At 36.8% G+C, this 19,061-nt stretch overlaps 1 protein-coding gene across 5 annotated transcripts in view; it reads right to left on the minus strand.

Moving 5' to 3' along the window:
• Positions 1-2,261: 2,261 nt before the first annotated feature.
• The window catches only part of cacnb4a (calcium channel, voltage-dependent, beta 4a subunit), a 40,690-nt gene continuing 23,890 nt past the window's right edge, over positions 2,262-19,061 (minus strand). For 3 of the 5 annotated variants that reach the window (XM_074657929.1, XM_074657928.1, XM_074657932.1), the window contains 12 exons: positions 13,960-14,079; positions 12,785-12,907; positions 12,418-12,545; positions 10,718-10,797; positions 10,514-10,533; positions 10,275-10,355; positions 7,650-7,708; positions 7,433-7,542; positions 7,150-7,301; positions 6,843-6,938; positions 6,556-6,732; positions 2,262-5,471 (listed from right to left, as the gene is read on the minus strand). In XM_074657929.1, coding sequence (XP_074514030.1) covers positions 5,208-5,471; positions 6,556-6,732; positions 6,843-6,938; positions 7,150-7,301; positions 7,433-7,542; positions 7,650-7,708; positions 10,275-10,355; positions 10,514-10,533; positions 10,718-10,797; positions 12,418-12,545; positions 12,785-12,907; positions 13,960-14,079 — 1,410 coding nt within the window. In that variant the 3' untranslated portion in view covers positions 2,262-5,207. The remainder of the gene's footprint in view (positions 5,472-6,555; positions 6,733-6,842; positions 6,939-7,149; positions 7,302-7,432; positions 7,543-7,649; positions 7,709-10,274; positions 10,356-10,513; positions 10,534-10,717; positions 10,798-12,417; positions 12,546-12,784; positions 12,908-13,959; positions 14,080-19,061) is intronic. The other 2 variants (XM_074657931.1, XM_074657930.1) reach the window with 1 other exon arrangement.

A 19,061-nucleotide genomic window follows, 5' to 3' on the forward strand; every position in this document is an offset into this window, starting at 1 on the left:
GTGTATGCTGCAAATTATATTATATTTATATAAATACTGAGTATATATAAAACAATACATATATTATATATTATATATTATATTATATTTAAATATATAATATAAATAAATATGTAATAATAAATTAAATTAAATTAATATTAAATAAATTATTATTATAAACAAAGATGTCCTGTAGGTACAAATCATTGACTGTGTATGCTGCAAATTATATTATATTTATATAAATATTGAGTGAAAATATATATAAAACAATACATATATTATATATTATATATTATATATTATATGTTATATATTATATATTATATATTATATATTATATATTATATTATATTTAAATATATAATATAAATAAATATGTAATAATAAATTAAATTAAATTAAAATTAAATAAATTATTATTATAAACAAAGATGTCCTGTAGGTACAAATCATTGACTGTGTATGGTGAAAATTATATTATATTTATATAAATACTGAGTATATATAAAACAATACATATATTATATATTATATATTATATTATATTAATTATATTATATAAATAAATATGTAATAATAATACAAATTAAATTAAATTTAAATAAATTATTATAAACAAAGATTTCTTTTTTTAAACATGTATCTTTAACATCCAAAGTGTATGGTGCAAATTATATTATATTTATATAAATATTGAGTGAAAATATATATAAAACAATAGATATATTATATATTATATATTATATTATATTTAAATATATAATATAAATAAATATGTAATAATAAATTAAATTAAATTAATATTAAATAAATTATTATAAACAAAGATTTGTTTTAACATTTATGTTTAACATCCATCTCTGTAAATTTGGCACTGTCCTGTAGCTACACTTCATTGACTGCGTATGGTGCAAATTATATTATTATATAATATATAATATAAATAAATATGTAATAATAAATTAAATTAACTTAAAATTAAATACATTATTATAATTATTACAAACAAAGATTTTTTTAAACATCTATCTTCAACATCCACCTCTGTAAATTTGTACCTTTTTAAATGTACTGTTAATATAGCAATAATAAAAATGAGGTATAATAAATAAAATTAAAATAAAATAAATTATTCTAAACAAAGATTATTTTAAAACATCTATCTTTAACATCCATCCTTGTAAATTTCTATCTTTTTAAATTTGTAAATGTACAGTTAATATAGAAAATAATAAAAATTATATATATATAATAAATAAATACAAATTAAATAAATTATTATAAACAAAGATTTTTTTTAACATTTATGTTTAACATCCATCTCTGTAAATTTGTACTTTTTTAAATTTGTAAATGTACGGTTAATATAGCAATAATAACATCTATGTATAATAGTTAAAATTAAAAATTAAAAATTAAATAAATTATCATAAATAAAGATTTTTTTAAACATCTATATTTAACATCCACCTCTGTAAATTTGTACCTTTTTAGATTTGTAAATGTACATTGAATATAGCAAAAATAAAAACTATACATAATAAATCAAATTAAATAAATTATTATAAACAAAGATCTTTTAAAACATCAATCTTTAACATCCATCTCTGTGAAATTAGTACCTTTTTATATTTGTAAATGTACAGTTAATATGGCAATATTAAAAACTATGTATAATAAATAACATTAAAAATAAAATAAATTATTATAATTATTATAAGCAAAGATTTTGTTAACATTTATCTTCAACATCCACCTCTGTAAATTTGTACCTTTGTAAATGTGTAAATTCAAATTTAAGCGCTGCTATTAGTTGAAAGATTTTTTTAAACATCTATCTTTAACATCCATCTCTGAAAATTTGGCATCGTCCTATAGGTACAAATCATTGACTGTGCATGGTACAAATTATATAATATTTATATAAATATTGAGTGAAAAGATATATAATATAGTATATATATATATATATATAAATAATATAAATAAATATGTAATAATAAATAAATAAATATATATATAATACATATATATTATATTATATAAATAAAGATTATAAATATATATATATATATATATATAAGAATATTTGTGAAGTTATCACCTTAGGCTATGGAAAAAAATAATTTCTTCATCTTATATATCTAAATATTGATAGATTTATCAAGAAAATGTATTATATTATAGGTTTGAAGTGCTTGCCTTGTATTAAAGACATATGATGAAATAAAGACGAACAACAGGTGTGTGCATGCTTTAGAACATAAAACCAGCGCTATCCATACAACAGCATAAGGGCAGTTTATTTCATTACAACTGTAAAATGACAGTGCACACATTAACATTTCTAATCAATGCATCATTCTCTCACAGGCAGTATTCAAATCTTTTAAACCGTTGCTTCAGAGTGTTGAAACAACAACAATAAAAGCTACTGTTATATGGCAGATAAGAGCAGAAGTCTCCTGGTCCTTCTTCCTTTTTCCAGAATCACTGAAGCACAATGAGATCTCCCACCAAAAATAAACTGTCAACAAATATTAAATTACAAGATACAAGGAGATGTCATTAAAAGATAATGGTATAGTAATTCTTCTGATTAAAAAATAAACAGGGAACTGCTGTACATTTCCATGAATGTAAAAGACATTTTTGTGAGTCGTGTCCAAGTGCTTTCAGATCTCACTCATTAGGAGTCTTAAAATGTGGACGTGGGAGCCTGTTAAATTGCTACTCAATGAAAATGTTTCATAAAACCTTTTATAATAAAGTAAGATGGAGGAAATATATCTTTTTTTTTATCAGCAAGGCTTCGAAAGAAGAAATATATGGAATGTGCTGAAAGTGAAATTTTAAATACATTTTAAATTATTTGGACTGTATTCACATATGGAAGCCCTCAGTATAAACCACTCACCAAAATCCACTTCTATCTATTCTAAATGGTGTCCTGTCAAACAGGTGACAACAGCAGCTGATAAATATCAGTGATGGAAGTAACAAAAATGAATTGATGAAAATGGATTGATAAATGATCAAGTGACTTGATTAATTTAAAGCCGATTTGACTAAAACAGTCATGATTTGATGAAAACAGAGTTGTGTTTCATCATTTTCACCATTTTAAATTCATCATTCACAACACAAAATTGCCATTTATCATTTAAGGAAAGTGGCCTCAAGGTTGGAAGTAACAACAAATAATTAAAGAAAAGGGAAGTGATGAAAATGTATGTGAATTGAAGGGCGTAGAACATGATGATAGTATATGATGGTCATTCCCATGCTCTATGTCTCATAAGTTGTTGCATCAGTTTTTGGGTTGATTCCATTTGTTACACAGATTTGGTGCTAAATTTAACCATTTTTTACCACTGGAGCATTAATAAAAATGATCAATAATCCCTCCAAAATCCCACATTAAGACACCAAGACCTTGAGGAACACCATAGAAAAAGCCATGCTGTGATTTGGGAACAAAACCTTTTGACATTTGGAGATTTCTGCAAGAATTGCATTTTTTCAGCGATTGGATGGCGAGCACTTACTGTTGTGTAAACTGCTCAGAAACCCCGTTATTGTCAATCTGGCTAGGAAAGTCATCCATCCTCTGAATGCTCTAGGTCTCTAGTTTGTGGCTGTAAAGTTTTATGAGGCTGTGATTATCCTAGAGGTCACCACAGGTCATGTTATACAGTGAGTTCAAGCTTCAAAAAATGGTCTCATTACAATGAAATGTCTCCTATGGGGACTAACATCATCACACAGGAACACAGTTGGGCTCACTGGATCCACAAGAGTCTCAGCTTTACAGTGAGACCCAATTTATGTAATTCAAGACTGTTTAGGGACCCCTGTATGCAGAAATATTCAAACACCATTTTAGAATAGGAGACAATAACATCCATTCACATATCTGGAGGTCAGAGGTCAAGGGACCCCTTTGAAAATGGCCATGCCAGTTTTTCCTCGTTAAAATTTTGCTCAACTTTGGAGCGTTATTTAACCTCCTTCCCGACATGGTTGGTACCAATGGTTTTCCAGTTTCATCTGATATCTGTAGCTTCACTCTAGCCCTAAAACTGAACCTACTAGAGCCTCTGAAAGGCAGTAAAGTCAGTCGGGATCGCGGGTCTCAGGGGGTTAATCTGTAAGCATTTTCATCACTTGTCTTACGTCCCCCCTTTGAGGCCTCTTTCCTTCGATGATAAATGTCAGTTTGGTGTTATGAATGATGAATTTAAGATGGTGAAAATGATGAAACATGGCTCTGTTGACTGTTTTAGTCAAATGAATCCAATCAATTGATAATTTATCACTCCATTTTTCATTTCACATCCATTTTTATCACTTCCACCCCTCATAGATGAATGCATGGCGTATGAAAAACATGCTGGCGTGACCACTCTAGTGACTCCTAGTCCTGGAAGTGTTCCTATATACTGTATATATATTAATAGCTTTTTTATAATTATAAAAACTCTTAACGCTCAGAATCAAATCCCCATCAGATGGGTGATAAAGGCTACATCTGTCAGCACACTTCTCGGTCTGAATGACCTCTCGTTCCTGAGGTTTGGAGCTCTGTAAATGTTTAATATCTCTGTCTTGTTAATGGCGTTATGAAATAACAAAGAGAGAGGGGGCAACTGTATGAACCCTGCAGAGAAACACCACAATGTCACTTCAAAAAACAAAATGTGTTTGAAACTCTGGATTTGGGGAACAGGCTTCCACTTATTACACTCAACATCGCGGCGGACAAACAAACTCTTGAGGAGCATTAAAGATGCATTACACTCTTCTTCTTCTTCTAGCTGCTCCTGGACGCGTGCAAACAGGTTTGTGTGCTGATCATCCCCGCTGGTGCTGCGTGGCACTGGCTAGAGGCAGGTAGCGACCTGTAATCACGGTCCTACCTGCATGATGCTACAGTAACAGCTGAGACGGCCGGCGTTGCACACTTTCACCTGCACTCAGAAGAATATTCACATCAGGTCCAGCTTCATCCTTCCCTTTTAAAAACATCACTTCTCTGCTCTTGTGCTACTTTCATATCTTGTTCACATCAACGCAAGAGCAGTGAATTTCTTTAATTTGGCAGGAGGCCAAAGGGAAAATGAGGTACTACACATCGACACGGGGTTGTTACAGTCCAAATGAGTGCAGTAGTTTCATCAGTCGTCCGTTAGAGAGAGAGGAGACGAGCGGGGGGCCTCGGCTCAGTGCCGGTGCCTGGAGTCCTGGCTGTAGCCTCCCGGGGATCCTCGGTTACGGTGAGGCTTGTAAGAATCCTGGTAGGGGTCCTGGTAGTCCTCCTCCACCAGAGGCGAGTGGTCTCGGCTGTGCTGCGAGCCCGAGGACAGACGGTTGCGATTTTTCCGCGCCCGCTCGTTGTGGTAGTTCTCGTCGGCGGGCATCAGGTTGCGGCGCTCAACGGGCGAAAGGTCTGTCGTTGTGTGGTTGCTGTTGCGGTTTCTTTGGGCCTGTTTGAGAGAGAAATATATATATAATATACAGTAACTGCATGATTCATGATGTTAGACACGATGCAATAATGGCAAAACGTTTGTAAAGTATTGCATTGTAGATCTAATGTTAGTTTTATCAAACGTAAACAGCTGTTGAACACCTATTAGACTTATTTCACCTGTCAGCGGCTACTAACCCATAGTTTCTTAATTATTCTTACGTAAAAATACTGATTAATCTGTACAATAAATTGTGCAATAATTCAACTGTGCAATATTCATTTATACTGTACAATTTAAGAGATATTCTTATTTAATTCTTATTTATACTATTTTTGTATTTATATATATATATAACACACTTAATAGATCCCACTTCTCAGCATTCTTTATTTACTTATTTGCACTGTGGTTATATATTGTATGTGTTTGATGCATATATTTCTTATTTTGATTATTTATTTTAGTATTTATTTATATTTCTCTACATATATTGTATGTATTTGATGCACATATTTGTACATATTTGTTATATTTCTAATTTTTTAAAATGTATTTATATTTCTCTAAATATATTGTATGTGTTTGATGCACAAATTTGTACGTATTTCTTATTTTTTTCATTTCTTTTATTATTTATTAATATTTTCTACATAAATCGTGTTCTATATTGTAGCATTATGTACATAATTGACATTTACATACTCCTTTATTTCTGTTTTTCTTATATTTCTTTATGCTTTTATATAAGAGCAACTGTAATAAAGTATTTCTGATTCTGGTATAAGTACTTGACAGTCAAATATTCTTTAAACAGAACTCTTCCCAGGATTCACAGGTGGTTGTAAAACAGTTTCCTCATTGCTGTCAATGAAACAAAGATCAGCAGCTTCTGACTCCATGGGTGAAGAATCAAACTTCCACATATTCTGTATATTTTCCTCTTTCTAGAAGGTTTATAAATGTGAAGTTGCGCGACTGAATTTTACAATTAAGCATACAAACACACTGATGAATAATCAGGGAGTTAAATGAACTACCAAAGGAAGCGATCACAAGACAACAACGTTTTTCTTCTTCTTCTATTTGACAGGTTCACCTGAATGGCAGCGGGGTACGGGGAGAGAGCCGTGGAGCCCAGGTTGCGTCCCAGCAGGGGGTTGAGTGGCGTGCTAAGTGAAGTGTGTGTAGCACGCCAGTACGCCTCCAGGTACTCTGCCAGGTGTTCACAGGCGTCCTCCAGCTGGTTCTCATCCAGAATAATATCAAACATCTCCTGAGGTGAGAGGGAAGAGAGGAATGTGAAGCTTCAGCAGCGGTAACAACACCGAGTAGCTGCTGCTGCTCCTTGTTTCAGATGTAAAAGTGTGTTTGAAGTTCACTCACAGACGGGCACTGTGCTAGTTTCTCTGCTGCAACAAGCTGCACGTTCAAGTGTTTGCTTTGAGATTTCCCTCTTGATTTGATCAGCCGCTGGAGGACCTGCGGAGAGAACATATACAATAGAAAAACACAAGGAAATATATACAATTATGACCACCTCCAAATGTGGTCTGAGCAATCGGATCTCAATGCAGTGTCAATTCTCATAACTGTACCTTTACAACTATACATCCTGCTAGGAGAGGGCAGCACATGTGAAAACCAACCCAGTATATGGATGGATATTTAGTATCCAAGCCTTCAAGCTTACCTTAGGTGAGGACACTTTAACGTGGACGATAATGGGCGCTAATGAGGTCTTGATGAGCTGTGCTGGATGGTTAATGGTGTCTGCGTCCAACACCACCAGCTGTAGAGACCTGGCCAGCTCAAAGATCCTCTCTATTTCACTCTGGACCTCCGCTACAACGAGACAACAACAACATGCAACACAACAACCATGAAGAAGAAGAAGGAATAATAAGACATCCACAGAGTCAACACCTACGAGACATGCACATCATTGAGCGGAGGAGCAGTTCCTGTAGCTTTACCCAGGCTGGAGCGGGTGTTGGATCTCTCAATGATGGCCCTCTTACTGGGGTTGTTTAGTACTGACCTCTTGGCCAACGATATGTCAGCTGTTACCCGTGTGATGGATATCCTGAAACAACACAAACAAAACACACACGTCATACGGAGCAAACTGGCAGGAGGAGGAGGAGGATGATGATGATGATGATGCACTGACGCATCGCTGTGACTGCTCACCTCCCGTCAAACCTGTGCTTCAGGAAGTCAAACAGCGCCTTCTGCATCATATCTGTCACCTGCAGCCATGAATCAGGGAGGAGGCGGAGGACACAAGAAGAAGAAGAAGAAGAAGAGGACAGAGTGTCAAGCATGTTACAAGCAAACATCTACTGAACAAGTGGACTGTTATTATTCATTCTGATGGCGTCCATTCAGGCTGCTGCTGAGTCTGTGAATTACACACTTGACCGAGTGATTCGTCTACAGTTTCTCTCCTTCCGGCTCTCCGCAGAGCGAACGTGGGCCGCGTTAAATAACGTGATTAAGAGCTACGGTGAGAAGTGTCACAAAGACCAACACACAGGTGATGAATTGGAGCTTTTCCCGACGAGTCTGAGGCCTTGAACTGAAACAGAAAGTCAAGATGAAGTAGTTGCCTCTTTTGAGAAAGGCAGACAGTCTTCCTCTTGGTCCGAGGCGTTTGACTCGATGAAAACATGAACGTCTGTGTCAGGCTGCCAGTTGTCACTCTGATTCGTTCACATTGACAGTGACTGGCGGAGGGTTGACAGGGTTGTCATGTCCTCTGAGCTGAAACACGGAGCAGTTGTCAGATGGAAATTAGTGCTATTAACATGCAATGACTTCCAACTGTACAGCGGTGGAAAGTTACCAAGTACATTTAGAGTACGCTGTATTATTATTATTTTAGGCAAATATATTTATTGGCATTTTGTTTTTTTCTTCCATAGTGTCCATAGTCATCACTCAAAGCTACCTAAAAAATAAAATCAATAAAATAAAAAATATAATAATAAAATAATAAAATAAAAAACACCGATAATAAAATTATCATAGTATTATTTAGTAAACCAAGGAAATATATATATATATACAAAACTAAATAATAATGATGATGATGATTATTATTATTATTATTATTATTATTATTAATATTATATAATAATAATAACAAAAAGAAGAAGAATTTAGGGACATAAATTAATTAATTAAATGGATATAAGAGGCATTTTATTACATGATAAATGGTTACTAAGTTTTAACAATAAGTTACAAAGCTTTAGTTAAATCTTCTATTTTTTACTTCCACTGTTTTTATCTGACAGCTACAGTTATTGGTTATTGGAACATTAATATTTTAAATTCAAACATATGATCCATTTATAAAATATGATGCATCATTACAGATTAAACTACCCAACAAGTTGAATTAGATTACATTAGCATTGATACTCAATTAATCCAATATATAATTATATATCAATGTCAAGGATCATTCTTGTGCATAACGAGTTTTACTTTTACTTTAAGTACATTTTAGAGCCGCCCCCTCTTAGTCAATTAGTCGACTAATCGGTCGTTTTGGTCTCAGTCAACTAAGATTTCTTAGTCGATTTGTCATGATTGGTTTCATGCTGAATGACTTATTTCTAAGAAACTGATGAGCACATCTCTTATAAACACAACACTTTAAGTGGTGCTTTCGTATGAGTGTTAGTCGACTAAGAATTTCTTTGGTCGAGGACAGACCTGGTACATTTTGCTGATAATACTTCTGTACACTAATGTGACATTCTGAACATCTTTCTTTTATCTACATCTACATCTTTTACTTGTAATCGAGTACTTCAGCAAAGGATCTGAATACTTCTTCCACCACTAACAGAACCACCTTTCACACAAGCTTGACACAATGCACTCTCTTATTAAGAACTACATCCTCACTCTGAGGCTTTGGCAGAAGAACAGCACTGCTGACACAACATCTTCTACTTCATGAGCTTTAATATTTGTAGAACTAAATTGCTGTCTGATATCAATTCACGTGAAACATTAAATACCGTTCAGTCTCCCGTCTCCTTCCTAAACCTCAGTGCGGTGCACATTTATTCTCTGTTTCTAATTTCAAACCATGCTCCACTTTTTTCAGACTGATACGGTTTACCCAGAAGGTTGTTACCACGGCAACGCCAGGATGGGAGGCGAAGGCTGGTGATTCCATGACAACTGACTCCGGCTCCAAACCTCCCACCTCCTCCTTTATTGTTCGCCTCGCGGTTCCAAATGGTAACTGATAAATCAATGAGCAGTGTACGTTTTATAATGTATCTTTAACTTTAGAGGGGAATTATTTTATGTCTTAGATTTATCCTTTATTCAACCTCATTGAGATACAATATCTCTTCTGCCAGGGAGTCCTCGCAAGATGGACAGCAAAGTATAAAGTTTCACATCTAAGTACAAACGGGGACAGATAACATCACAAGAATCAAGGCAAATAATGGCACATGTTAAAAGCACCAACACTGATCTCTAAAAACTGATTTTAAAGTATTTTTAAACATGTCAAGAGGGTGTCAATATTACAAGTTAAGTTTGATATACAGCTCGTTCCAGGCTTGTTGATCTAGTGTTGAAATAGCCTTAAATATAATTAGTCTGGGTGGAAACGCAACATTAGTCAGTAATGACCCAAACATCAGACACACAGTAATGAAGACAAGTGCACAACCTAGAATATTGTGTATTTATATCATTAGTTTGGCTAAGTGATGTGAGGATGATGTGGTGATAAAGAGGCTGAGTCAGACGGCTGGAGGAGCAGTAGTAGTGCGTCTTTACCTCGTAACCTTTCAGGGACGGTCCCACCAGGACGACCGGCCTCATGGAGGGAACCACGTCATACGGAGGGATGTGCTCAGCCTGGAGGGGAGGACACACACACACACACACACACGCACACACACACACACACAGTCAACATTTCATATTGAAAACAAGCACTCGTCCATGATACATCAATATAAATGGAGTGATGCTTTAAAGCAACGTTATAAAAATAAGTAAATGATCATACTCACCACTTTCTGTTTCTGCTTTCCTGAAAAAGAAAGGAAGGATCAGGTGAGTGAGTGCATGCTATTACTACTACTATTAATAATAATCAGACATTATAAAACATCTCAATATCACAGGAGCTGAATAAATACTGTTATACACACAGAAATAACAGTTCCCTCTGTGAATGTGACGTCTAGAGAGACTCGTATATCTGTAGGACCGACCTGGAGCGTTGGGGTTTGGCTTGAACGTGCCCGACACCATTTCTCCCAGACTGGAGGAGGAGTTCCCGCTGGACTTGCTGCTACGATGACGGCAGCCAACAGAAAGAGAAACGTGTTAATGGGTGACCACGGACTGTCACATCATCTTACGAAATAGCTAACGACAGAAAATGATGTTAAGCAGTGAATATAATGTCTAGAATAAAATTAAACTTTTCACGTTTTCTTCCAGGTGAAAAACATGAATGCTTTTAGTCATATTTAGAATGTGGGGTAGAGGTGCCCCTCAGCCTCTTGTGGCCTAAATGAGCATTACAACAACAAACACTTGAAAATTGATCCTGAAAAAAACATCAAAAGATCACCTGCCAAAACATTTTACCTGAAAAAAAGATGAAAAGATGAAAAAAAAAAAAAAAAAAAGTGACATTGGCAAAACCTTTTTTCTTTTTACATTTCACGTAATATTTTTTTTTTTTAATTTTATTATGGGATGGGAATAAGGACGGGTTTAAATTGAATTCTTATTTATTTAATTATTTGTTTATTATTATTATTTGTAGTTATTTTTATATCAATATTGTTTTATTGTACTTGTACAATGTATCTACTGTACCTGGTAGGAAGATGATTCTGGCAAAACCTTTTTTTTCACGTTTCACAGATGACATTCTTTTAAGGATCTTAAGAGAGATTTTTTTATTTTTATTACAGAGTTGGACGGATTTTAATGTAATTATAATTTATTTACTTATTTATTTATTGTTAAAAAAAGTTGGAAAAAAAAAGTTGGAAAAAAAAAGTTGGAAAAATGTCATAAAAAAATGTCATAAAAACACATTATTATTATTATTATTAGTAGTAGTAGTAGTAGTAAAAAACCTGGTAGAAAGATGATCCATTTTCACATTTCACAGATTAGATTTTTTTTTAAGGAATTTAAAAAGTTTTTTTTATTTTTATTATGTGTTGGGAATAGGGACGGGTTTTAAAGTAATTATTATTTATTTACTTATTTATTTATTCATTATTATTATTATTATTTGTAGTTATTTTTATTCATGTATTTATTTTTATATCATTATTGTTTTATTGTGATATTGTGGTTTTAGCTGACGTGTGTCGCCTCACTATGTTGATGCTCGTTCATGTCTATGTAGAGCGAGCACAAGCGCGAGCAACAGGACGCTGACTTTAGTTGACTTAATGGCCACAGGTGTCGCTGTTAACAAGCATTTCGGATTCTTACAAACAGTCCCTTTAGGTCATGAATACAGGAACGAAAAATTTAGATCAGACTTATAAAATAGATCACCAGATTTATTTGTTCTCTCTTGCCTCTCTGGGCTTCCGTAAAATTCATACATCATCACCTAAAAAACAAACAAGTCTTTTTTCTCTCACCGGTATAAGTGAGGAAAGATGATGGTACTCAACATCTCTAATGGCCTCTAATGGCGACCGAAACACATCCTCCCATCTGATGGAAAATGCTGAGCTGGCTCCGATCCAGGAACTCCTCTGAGAGGTTGGAGCACACAGCACACAGCTTGGCTTTCATCCACCTCACTTCCTCCCTATCTGCAGGCTTCTACTCATCCCTACGGTGGCTCTCTCCTCAACACATCAACCACACTCTCTTTATCCTCTCTTGATCCATGCGTCTTCACTATCTGTCGTCCTCCTCCTCCTCTACTCACCCGTGGAAGCGTCCTCTCTTCTGTTCCTGCTGGAGTCGGATGTTTTCCAGCTTCAGAGGACTCGGAATGAAGCCGATGTCACAGCCTTCTTTCACCAGACGGCCGATCCACCAGTCATTGTTGTACTTCTGTAGATTGGAGAGATAAAAACAAAAGCTCAGGGCCACGGGTCAGAATCAAACCCGGGCCACTGCCAAGGACTCAGAGGTACATGCTCTACCGAGTGAGTTAGAGGTCGACCCATATCTTAACTTCTGCACCATTTTATGTCTTAAATTTTAATTTTTACTTGCGGATTTTGTTTTTCAAATCTAAATTCAACCGTCCATACGGTGCCACAGGTTTAGCATCAGTGCCTGAATCGTACCTCTTTGATGTGGAGGAAGTCCTTGGCATCAAAGGAGACAGCGGTGCCGGCCACGGGAACGTCCTCATCCAGAGCGCCACAGTAGCTCACGTTGGTCCTCACAGCAAACGCCACGGCTTTAGTCTGCAAACACAGCAGTAAGAATATGTATAAGGGATGGGTGATCGTGTCACAGAATATGAAATGTTATATCTAAGGCTGCCAAAATGGCTGCCAAAATAATGTGTTAACGCAAATTCATTTTAACGCCACTAACGTCTTCAGCGTATTAATGCAACTTGCGATTTTTTGGTTGTAGCGGGCTCAGTTTTAAAGCAATAAGCTACATTTGCATAAAGCAGCATATTTACCCACTCCCATGTTGATAAGATGGCGATGGCCAAAAACCAATTAATTAATTAACTAAAATAATTAATTTAATTGATTAATTAAAATATATCCATAAATAAATAAAAGTGAAAATTAAACATAAGAGTAAATAAATAAATGGAATTAATATATAATTAAAGAAGCAAAGTAAAAACAGAAATAACAATTTATGTCACATTTGATCAATTAATTAATGGCTACATTTATTTTTAATAATATTTTTGCTGCATTTTATGACATATTTATTTATTTATTTATTTATTTATTGAGTCATTTATTTATTTATTTATTGAGTCATTTATTTATTTGTTTATCTATTTTTGGCAGGTTCCGTCCTCCATACAGTATCTCTATAAGACATTATAAAGGTATGTATACGATGGTATATCATAGCTGGTTTGTGGTACTGGTATTGCATGGTGGCGACGGCCAGAAACCAAGATGGCGACAAGATGGAACTCAAGGCTTCAAAACGGCAGTCCACAAACCAGTGGGTGACGTCACGGTGACTACGTCCACTTCTTCTATACAGTCTATGGTTTTTCCTTTTACTTTGTCCTTTTAACACTCACACACCACTGATTCCACCGCCCTCCACCCTCCATGTGCTTTTTATACCTTTGTTGTGTATTCAAGTAAAATCAGTTTGTTTAATAAATGACTTTAACTTTTGAAAACGGTGCGTCTCCTTCTTGATCACGGTCTTACGACAGCAGTCAGTGAGACTGAATCACGTGTCTTTCCTTTGTGAGCTGAGATTATGAGTTTCATTATGATGTCCTGTGGTGTAAAATAGTGAAACTGACCTTTGCCCTCTCGAGCTGGACAGTGGCCTGCTGCTCCCTCTCCTGCCGGCCGCCCTCCTTCTCCTCCTCCAGGGACACATCCGAGTCAGACGGTCGGCTTGTGTAGGAATCAGCTGAGCCCTGGAGAACAACAGAAGATGGAAATAACACCAATAATACCAGGAAGGATTAAAAAGTGGTGAAACAACCGCAGGGTGACAACTTTCTGAATGTGATGCGGATTTAATTCGACATCCGAGGGGCCAATAATAAGCCGCTGTAACGTGTAATTTGATACGTCCTATTCAAAACTGAACACATTTAAATGCAAAACAGTGCAAATAGATGCAGGACGTAATAAGAGGCTTGTTTCTTAAAACCACAGAGACGGAGCTGATGAATGAGTGGGAGGTTAGAGTGTGTGTCACTGGTTGTATTCCTCTCCATAACACAGGATCAAAGGCTGACAGATTAAAGATGATCAACCGGCTGGGAGGGAAGCATCGCAACACAAAGATGGTGGTTTTATTTGTAGAGACACCATTTGTTTGGTCACCATGGTGATTTAACACAGAGGGGTACCCCCATATTGTCTGAAATCTCATAGAGAACCCCACTAGAGCTTGAATGAAGGGAACACACTGACCTCTACGGGCTGAAAGTCTGCTGCACTTCTAATGGTGTCACACCAAGAGCGAAGCGAACACAGTCAATGCAAAGAGGCAAATAGAAGCTAATACAAATACAATACACAAAATTCACATATTAAATAACGCTCCAAACCAAACCAAGATGGCGATGGCAAGAAAAACAAGATGGCAGAGACGGCCAAAAACCAGGGTGGCGATGTCCAAAAAAGAAGGTGGCGATGGCAAAAAAACAAGAAAGCAAAGGCCAAAACCCAAGACGATGAAAGCCAAAAACCAAGGTGACGAAGTCCAAAAACAAAGATAGTGACGGCCAAAAAACAAGAGTCGGCAACGTCCAAAAACCAAGATGCAAACGGCCCAAAAAAGAAGATGGCGAAGTCCAAAAACCAAGATGATGACAGCCAAAACAAAGATGGTGGCGACAGCCAGAAAACAAGGTGGCGAACCCACTTAATCCCTGAATGAAGGGAACACACTGACCTCTATGGGCTGAAAGTCTGTTGCACTTCAAATGGCGCATTCACACCAAGAGCGAAGCGAACAAAGTCAATGCAAAGAGGCGTATAGAAGCGAATACAAATACAATACACGAAATTCACATATTCACGGGAGTTAAAATATTTCAACTCATTCGTGTCTCTTTGTGGTGAAAGCCTCTCAGCGTTGAGATCCTCCTCCTGTCCTCACTGTCGTCCTGACGTTGTTGAATCAGAAATGGAGGATAAATAAATCTTGTTATGTGTCTGTGGTCACCCAGAGCTTTGATAGTCCATCATATCTGTACAGAGACCAGAAACCACAGACTGACTCTGGTAGAAACAACAACGTCTCTAGATGACGTCATGTTGAGTGTTGATGGAGCAGCTGCATAGCCTGGCTCTGATCCATCCAGACTCCATTCAGAAAACAAGCATTTTAAAAGTTGTCCGCTTGTCGTCATGGTAACAGACCTGACGAAGCATGAATTCAGACTTTTTACAAATCAGCATCATCATGCAGTTACTTCGGCATCATTTTGATCTGTTTATTGATATTAAATCACAGCACAGTCTGTTTATTTTGGGTTCATACCGCAGTAGCGACGTGTGGCTCACTGTATGTGAATACAGCTCGCCGCCGGGTGACGTTATGAACCCAGACACGAGCAGGCGTTTGGTTTTCTGACATATCTGGGACTTCACCAACATGTACAAAGCAGCAACAGTGGTTATTTCTTCCATGGCTGATGAAAGGTTGTTGTGATCTATGGAGACAAGCTCCTCCTCCTCTCGCTCTTGGTGTGAATGCAACATCCTCTCAGGAAAAGCGCTTCAAACTGAAAGTTTTAGTTTATGTTCTAATGTACATATCTAATATTGTACTTGTATTCTTGGCCTGTTTCATCCTGAGTTATATACTATTTAACTTGTTTAACATGTTATCTCAAACTCTCACTGACCAGTGCATGGAAAACAATTGTGAGGATATTTCTTGGCCAGTCCTTAAAATGAGTTTTTAAACTGGTTCTACAGTATCTGTACTGTATGTATGTATGTATGTGCATTCTTCTGGGACTCAGATGATAGCTGGACCCTCCTCCACCAGTCAGCCTCAGGCTGGAGATCAGTCTCATAGCATCACTATCAGTGGAGTCATCTCCTTCCTCACCCCTCGCCCTTATTAGCTCCAGTCAGTGGCTGCTGGGTTAGAGGAGAGAGAGAGAGAGAGAGAGAACTAAAGAGAGACGACAAGATTATAACCGACTAGCTGAGGAAAATGTGCAAACATTAACAGAAGCAACAGAGGATGCACGGAGACGAGATATTCTCCTCAGCAGAGAGAGTTATTGCAGCACCGATGTGCTCATCAAGCTGCAGCATCACATGCCTGCAGTGAGGTGGGGGGGGTGAGGAGACGACGACACACCTCCTGACAAAGACATCAGCAGTGATGATCACACCACATCCACATCACGCAGCAGGTGCAGATCTCAGTCCGAGGCTACCATGCTTCAAATGATCCTCGGTACCGACCTTTATATTCTACTACACATCTTTTTCTTATCCTGTATCATATAGCTCTACAGATATTTCATTAATTTAACCTTCTTAATTTCATTTCGTTCTTTACACACGACACAAAAATACCCAGAACCAAAGAAAAAATGAAACGAAGAAAATACTAGGGCTGTCTATCGATTCATTTAATCCTAATTAATCCTTAAATCCTTACTTTAAAGGGAGATTTGTCAAGTATTTAATACTCTTATCAACATGGGAGTGGACAAATATGCAAATGTATGTATATATTAATTATTATAAATCAATTAACAACCCAAAACAACCCAAGAGACCGCTGTTCGTGTGAAATCACAAATAGAAGTTGATTTATTTGTCACCTAACTTCCGTTCTTAAGTTGCGTCTCGTGTTGCTGGACATTCGTAGGAAAACGCACAAAATATACGTTGTTGAAAGTCGTGCTGAGCGTCATGAAAATAATAAAGGGAAGTTCATGTCAATGTAAACGAATCAAATAGATTACATTTTGTGACTATTTCACGAACTGCCGTGAGACTGTGTTGGAAATTATTAGCGTCTTATTCAGAGAGCTGGTGGTAACTGACGGGTTTAATCTTTCCTCGCCAATATTTAGGGTACGTTTGGAGCGTTATTTAACCTCCTTCATGACCAGCTAGTATGACATGGTGTATGACATTTATTTGAGCCTTTTACAACCTTAAAAAGTTGCGTTAATGCGTTAAAGAAATTAGTGGCGTTAAAATGAATTTGTGTTAATTTTGACAGCCTTAAATAAAATACTATCAAAAATCTAATCTAAATAAAGCAAACATCAAGAACAATCAATCAAACAATACTACTTATTATTAGTAAAACAACAACTACATACGAGCAACCAGTAAATGTAAATTTTGTCTGCCAACAGTCATCCCCAAAATACTGTACCATTGTATTGATACATATTGATTTTGGGGTATTTGTCGTCATAACGTTACCTGCTCCTGAGCGTCAAACACCTGAGTACGGCCCTGTCTGTGAGTGGACCCCTGCCTATAAATCCATCAGTCATCAAAGATGTCTAACATTAACCATTTTCAAACTCCGGTGGCTGACGTATAGCTCGCTGTCTACACACACAGCGATGATGCATGTGTGTAAACCAGGCCCTGTTGGCTCTGAGGACTTCACCTTTGGCTGACCGGTAGCTCCCACGAGGGAGGATCTGGCTTCAGGCCCAATTTCTTACAACTTCCCCACATAATAAAGTGTCTGTGTGGTATAATATAGAGTGGAGCGGCTGCACATCTTTGTGACGTGTTTGTTTTTCTTTAATTCATCAAGATAATGTTAAAGAAAAGGCAGCGTTGGTGCTCAGACACACAGTTGTCTTTATTTAGTGTTTACAACAGTGTCGGCTGCTCACTAACAATCACACTACGACGTCTTGTGACCGTCCTAAAGTGACGACAGCAGCAGTACACAAGGTCAAATTTGTTGAACTTTGACCCCAACTACAACTCAGTATACTGCTTGTGCTGCAATTAAAGATGCTGTGTGATTCTGGATGTCCTCATAGTCATACATAAGCATCGCTTCATCATGTTGAGACTAAAAAAATATATATCAGCCTTCAGATTCAGCTACAGGTTTGTTACAAAGTCAACGCATCACTTGCAACCGCTGCCACGTCTCAATGTCCGATTCTAAAAAGATATAATAATAATGTATATAATACTAATAATATTACAGCGCAAACACGCCCATAAAGTTTTACATCTGATTGCAATTATCCACGTGGCCAGCCTGGTCTCACTCTCAGGGCGTCAAATACAGACACTTTGGCAGCAGCCGTCAGCGTCTTGATACCGATGCACAAAGCACCTTTTAGCGTCAGTATGAGACGCAGCGAGCTTTCAACTAACTCTAATGTAAACCCATCTGCGTCATTATTAGACGCTCAGAGCAACTGACATACTGTAGTATAAAGAGCGAGAACGTCCTCTAATGGCGGGAGGGAGAGAGGGGCGGTGGTGGGTGGGTCTTTACTGACGTTATGTCAACAAGTGTTCTTACTGTAACCCAGACCATGATGCTTTTTTACCATAACTAAGTAGTTTTGTTGCTACTTGTTAAACCTAACCGTGACCGTTTCACAACATTAACCACGCGCAAACCTTAACTTACATACATGACATTTGACCTCTGCATTTAACCCATCCTTAGGAGCAATGGGCGGCAGTAGAGCGCCCGGGGAGCAACTTGGCGTTCAGTGTCTCGCTCAAGGACACTTCGAAATGCAGACAGATGGGAGTGGGGATCAAACCACCAACCTTACGGTCAAAGGGCGACCACTCTAGCCACTTACAGCCACCCCCTCTTCTGCGTCCAGATACTACGCAAAAGGCTGCTGACCAAACGGCAAAATATGACGAGTACAGATGAGAACAGGTTGATGTGGCAAAGTTGAAATATTGC

The sequence above is a fragment of the Sebastes fasciatus genome, chromosome 14 (genome assembly GCF_043250625.1).
Source record: "Sebastes fasciatus isolate fSebFas1 chromosome 14, fSebFas1.pri, whole genome shotgun sequence".
Classification (NCBI taxonomy): domain Eukaryota; kingdom Metazoa; phylum Chordata; class Actinopteri; order Perciformes; family Sebastidae; genus Sebastes; species Sebastes fasciatus.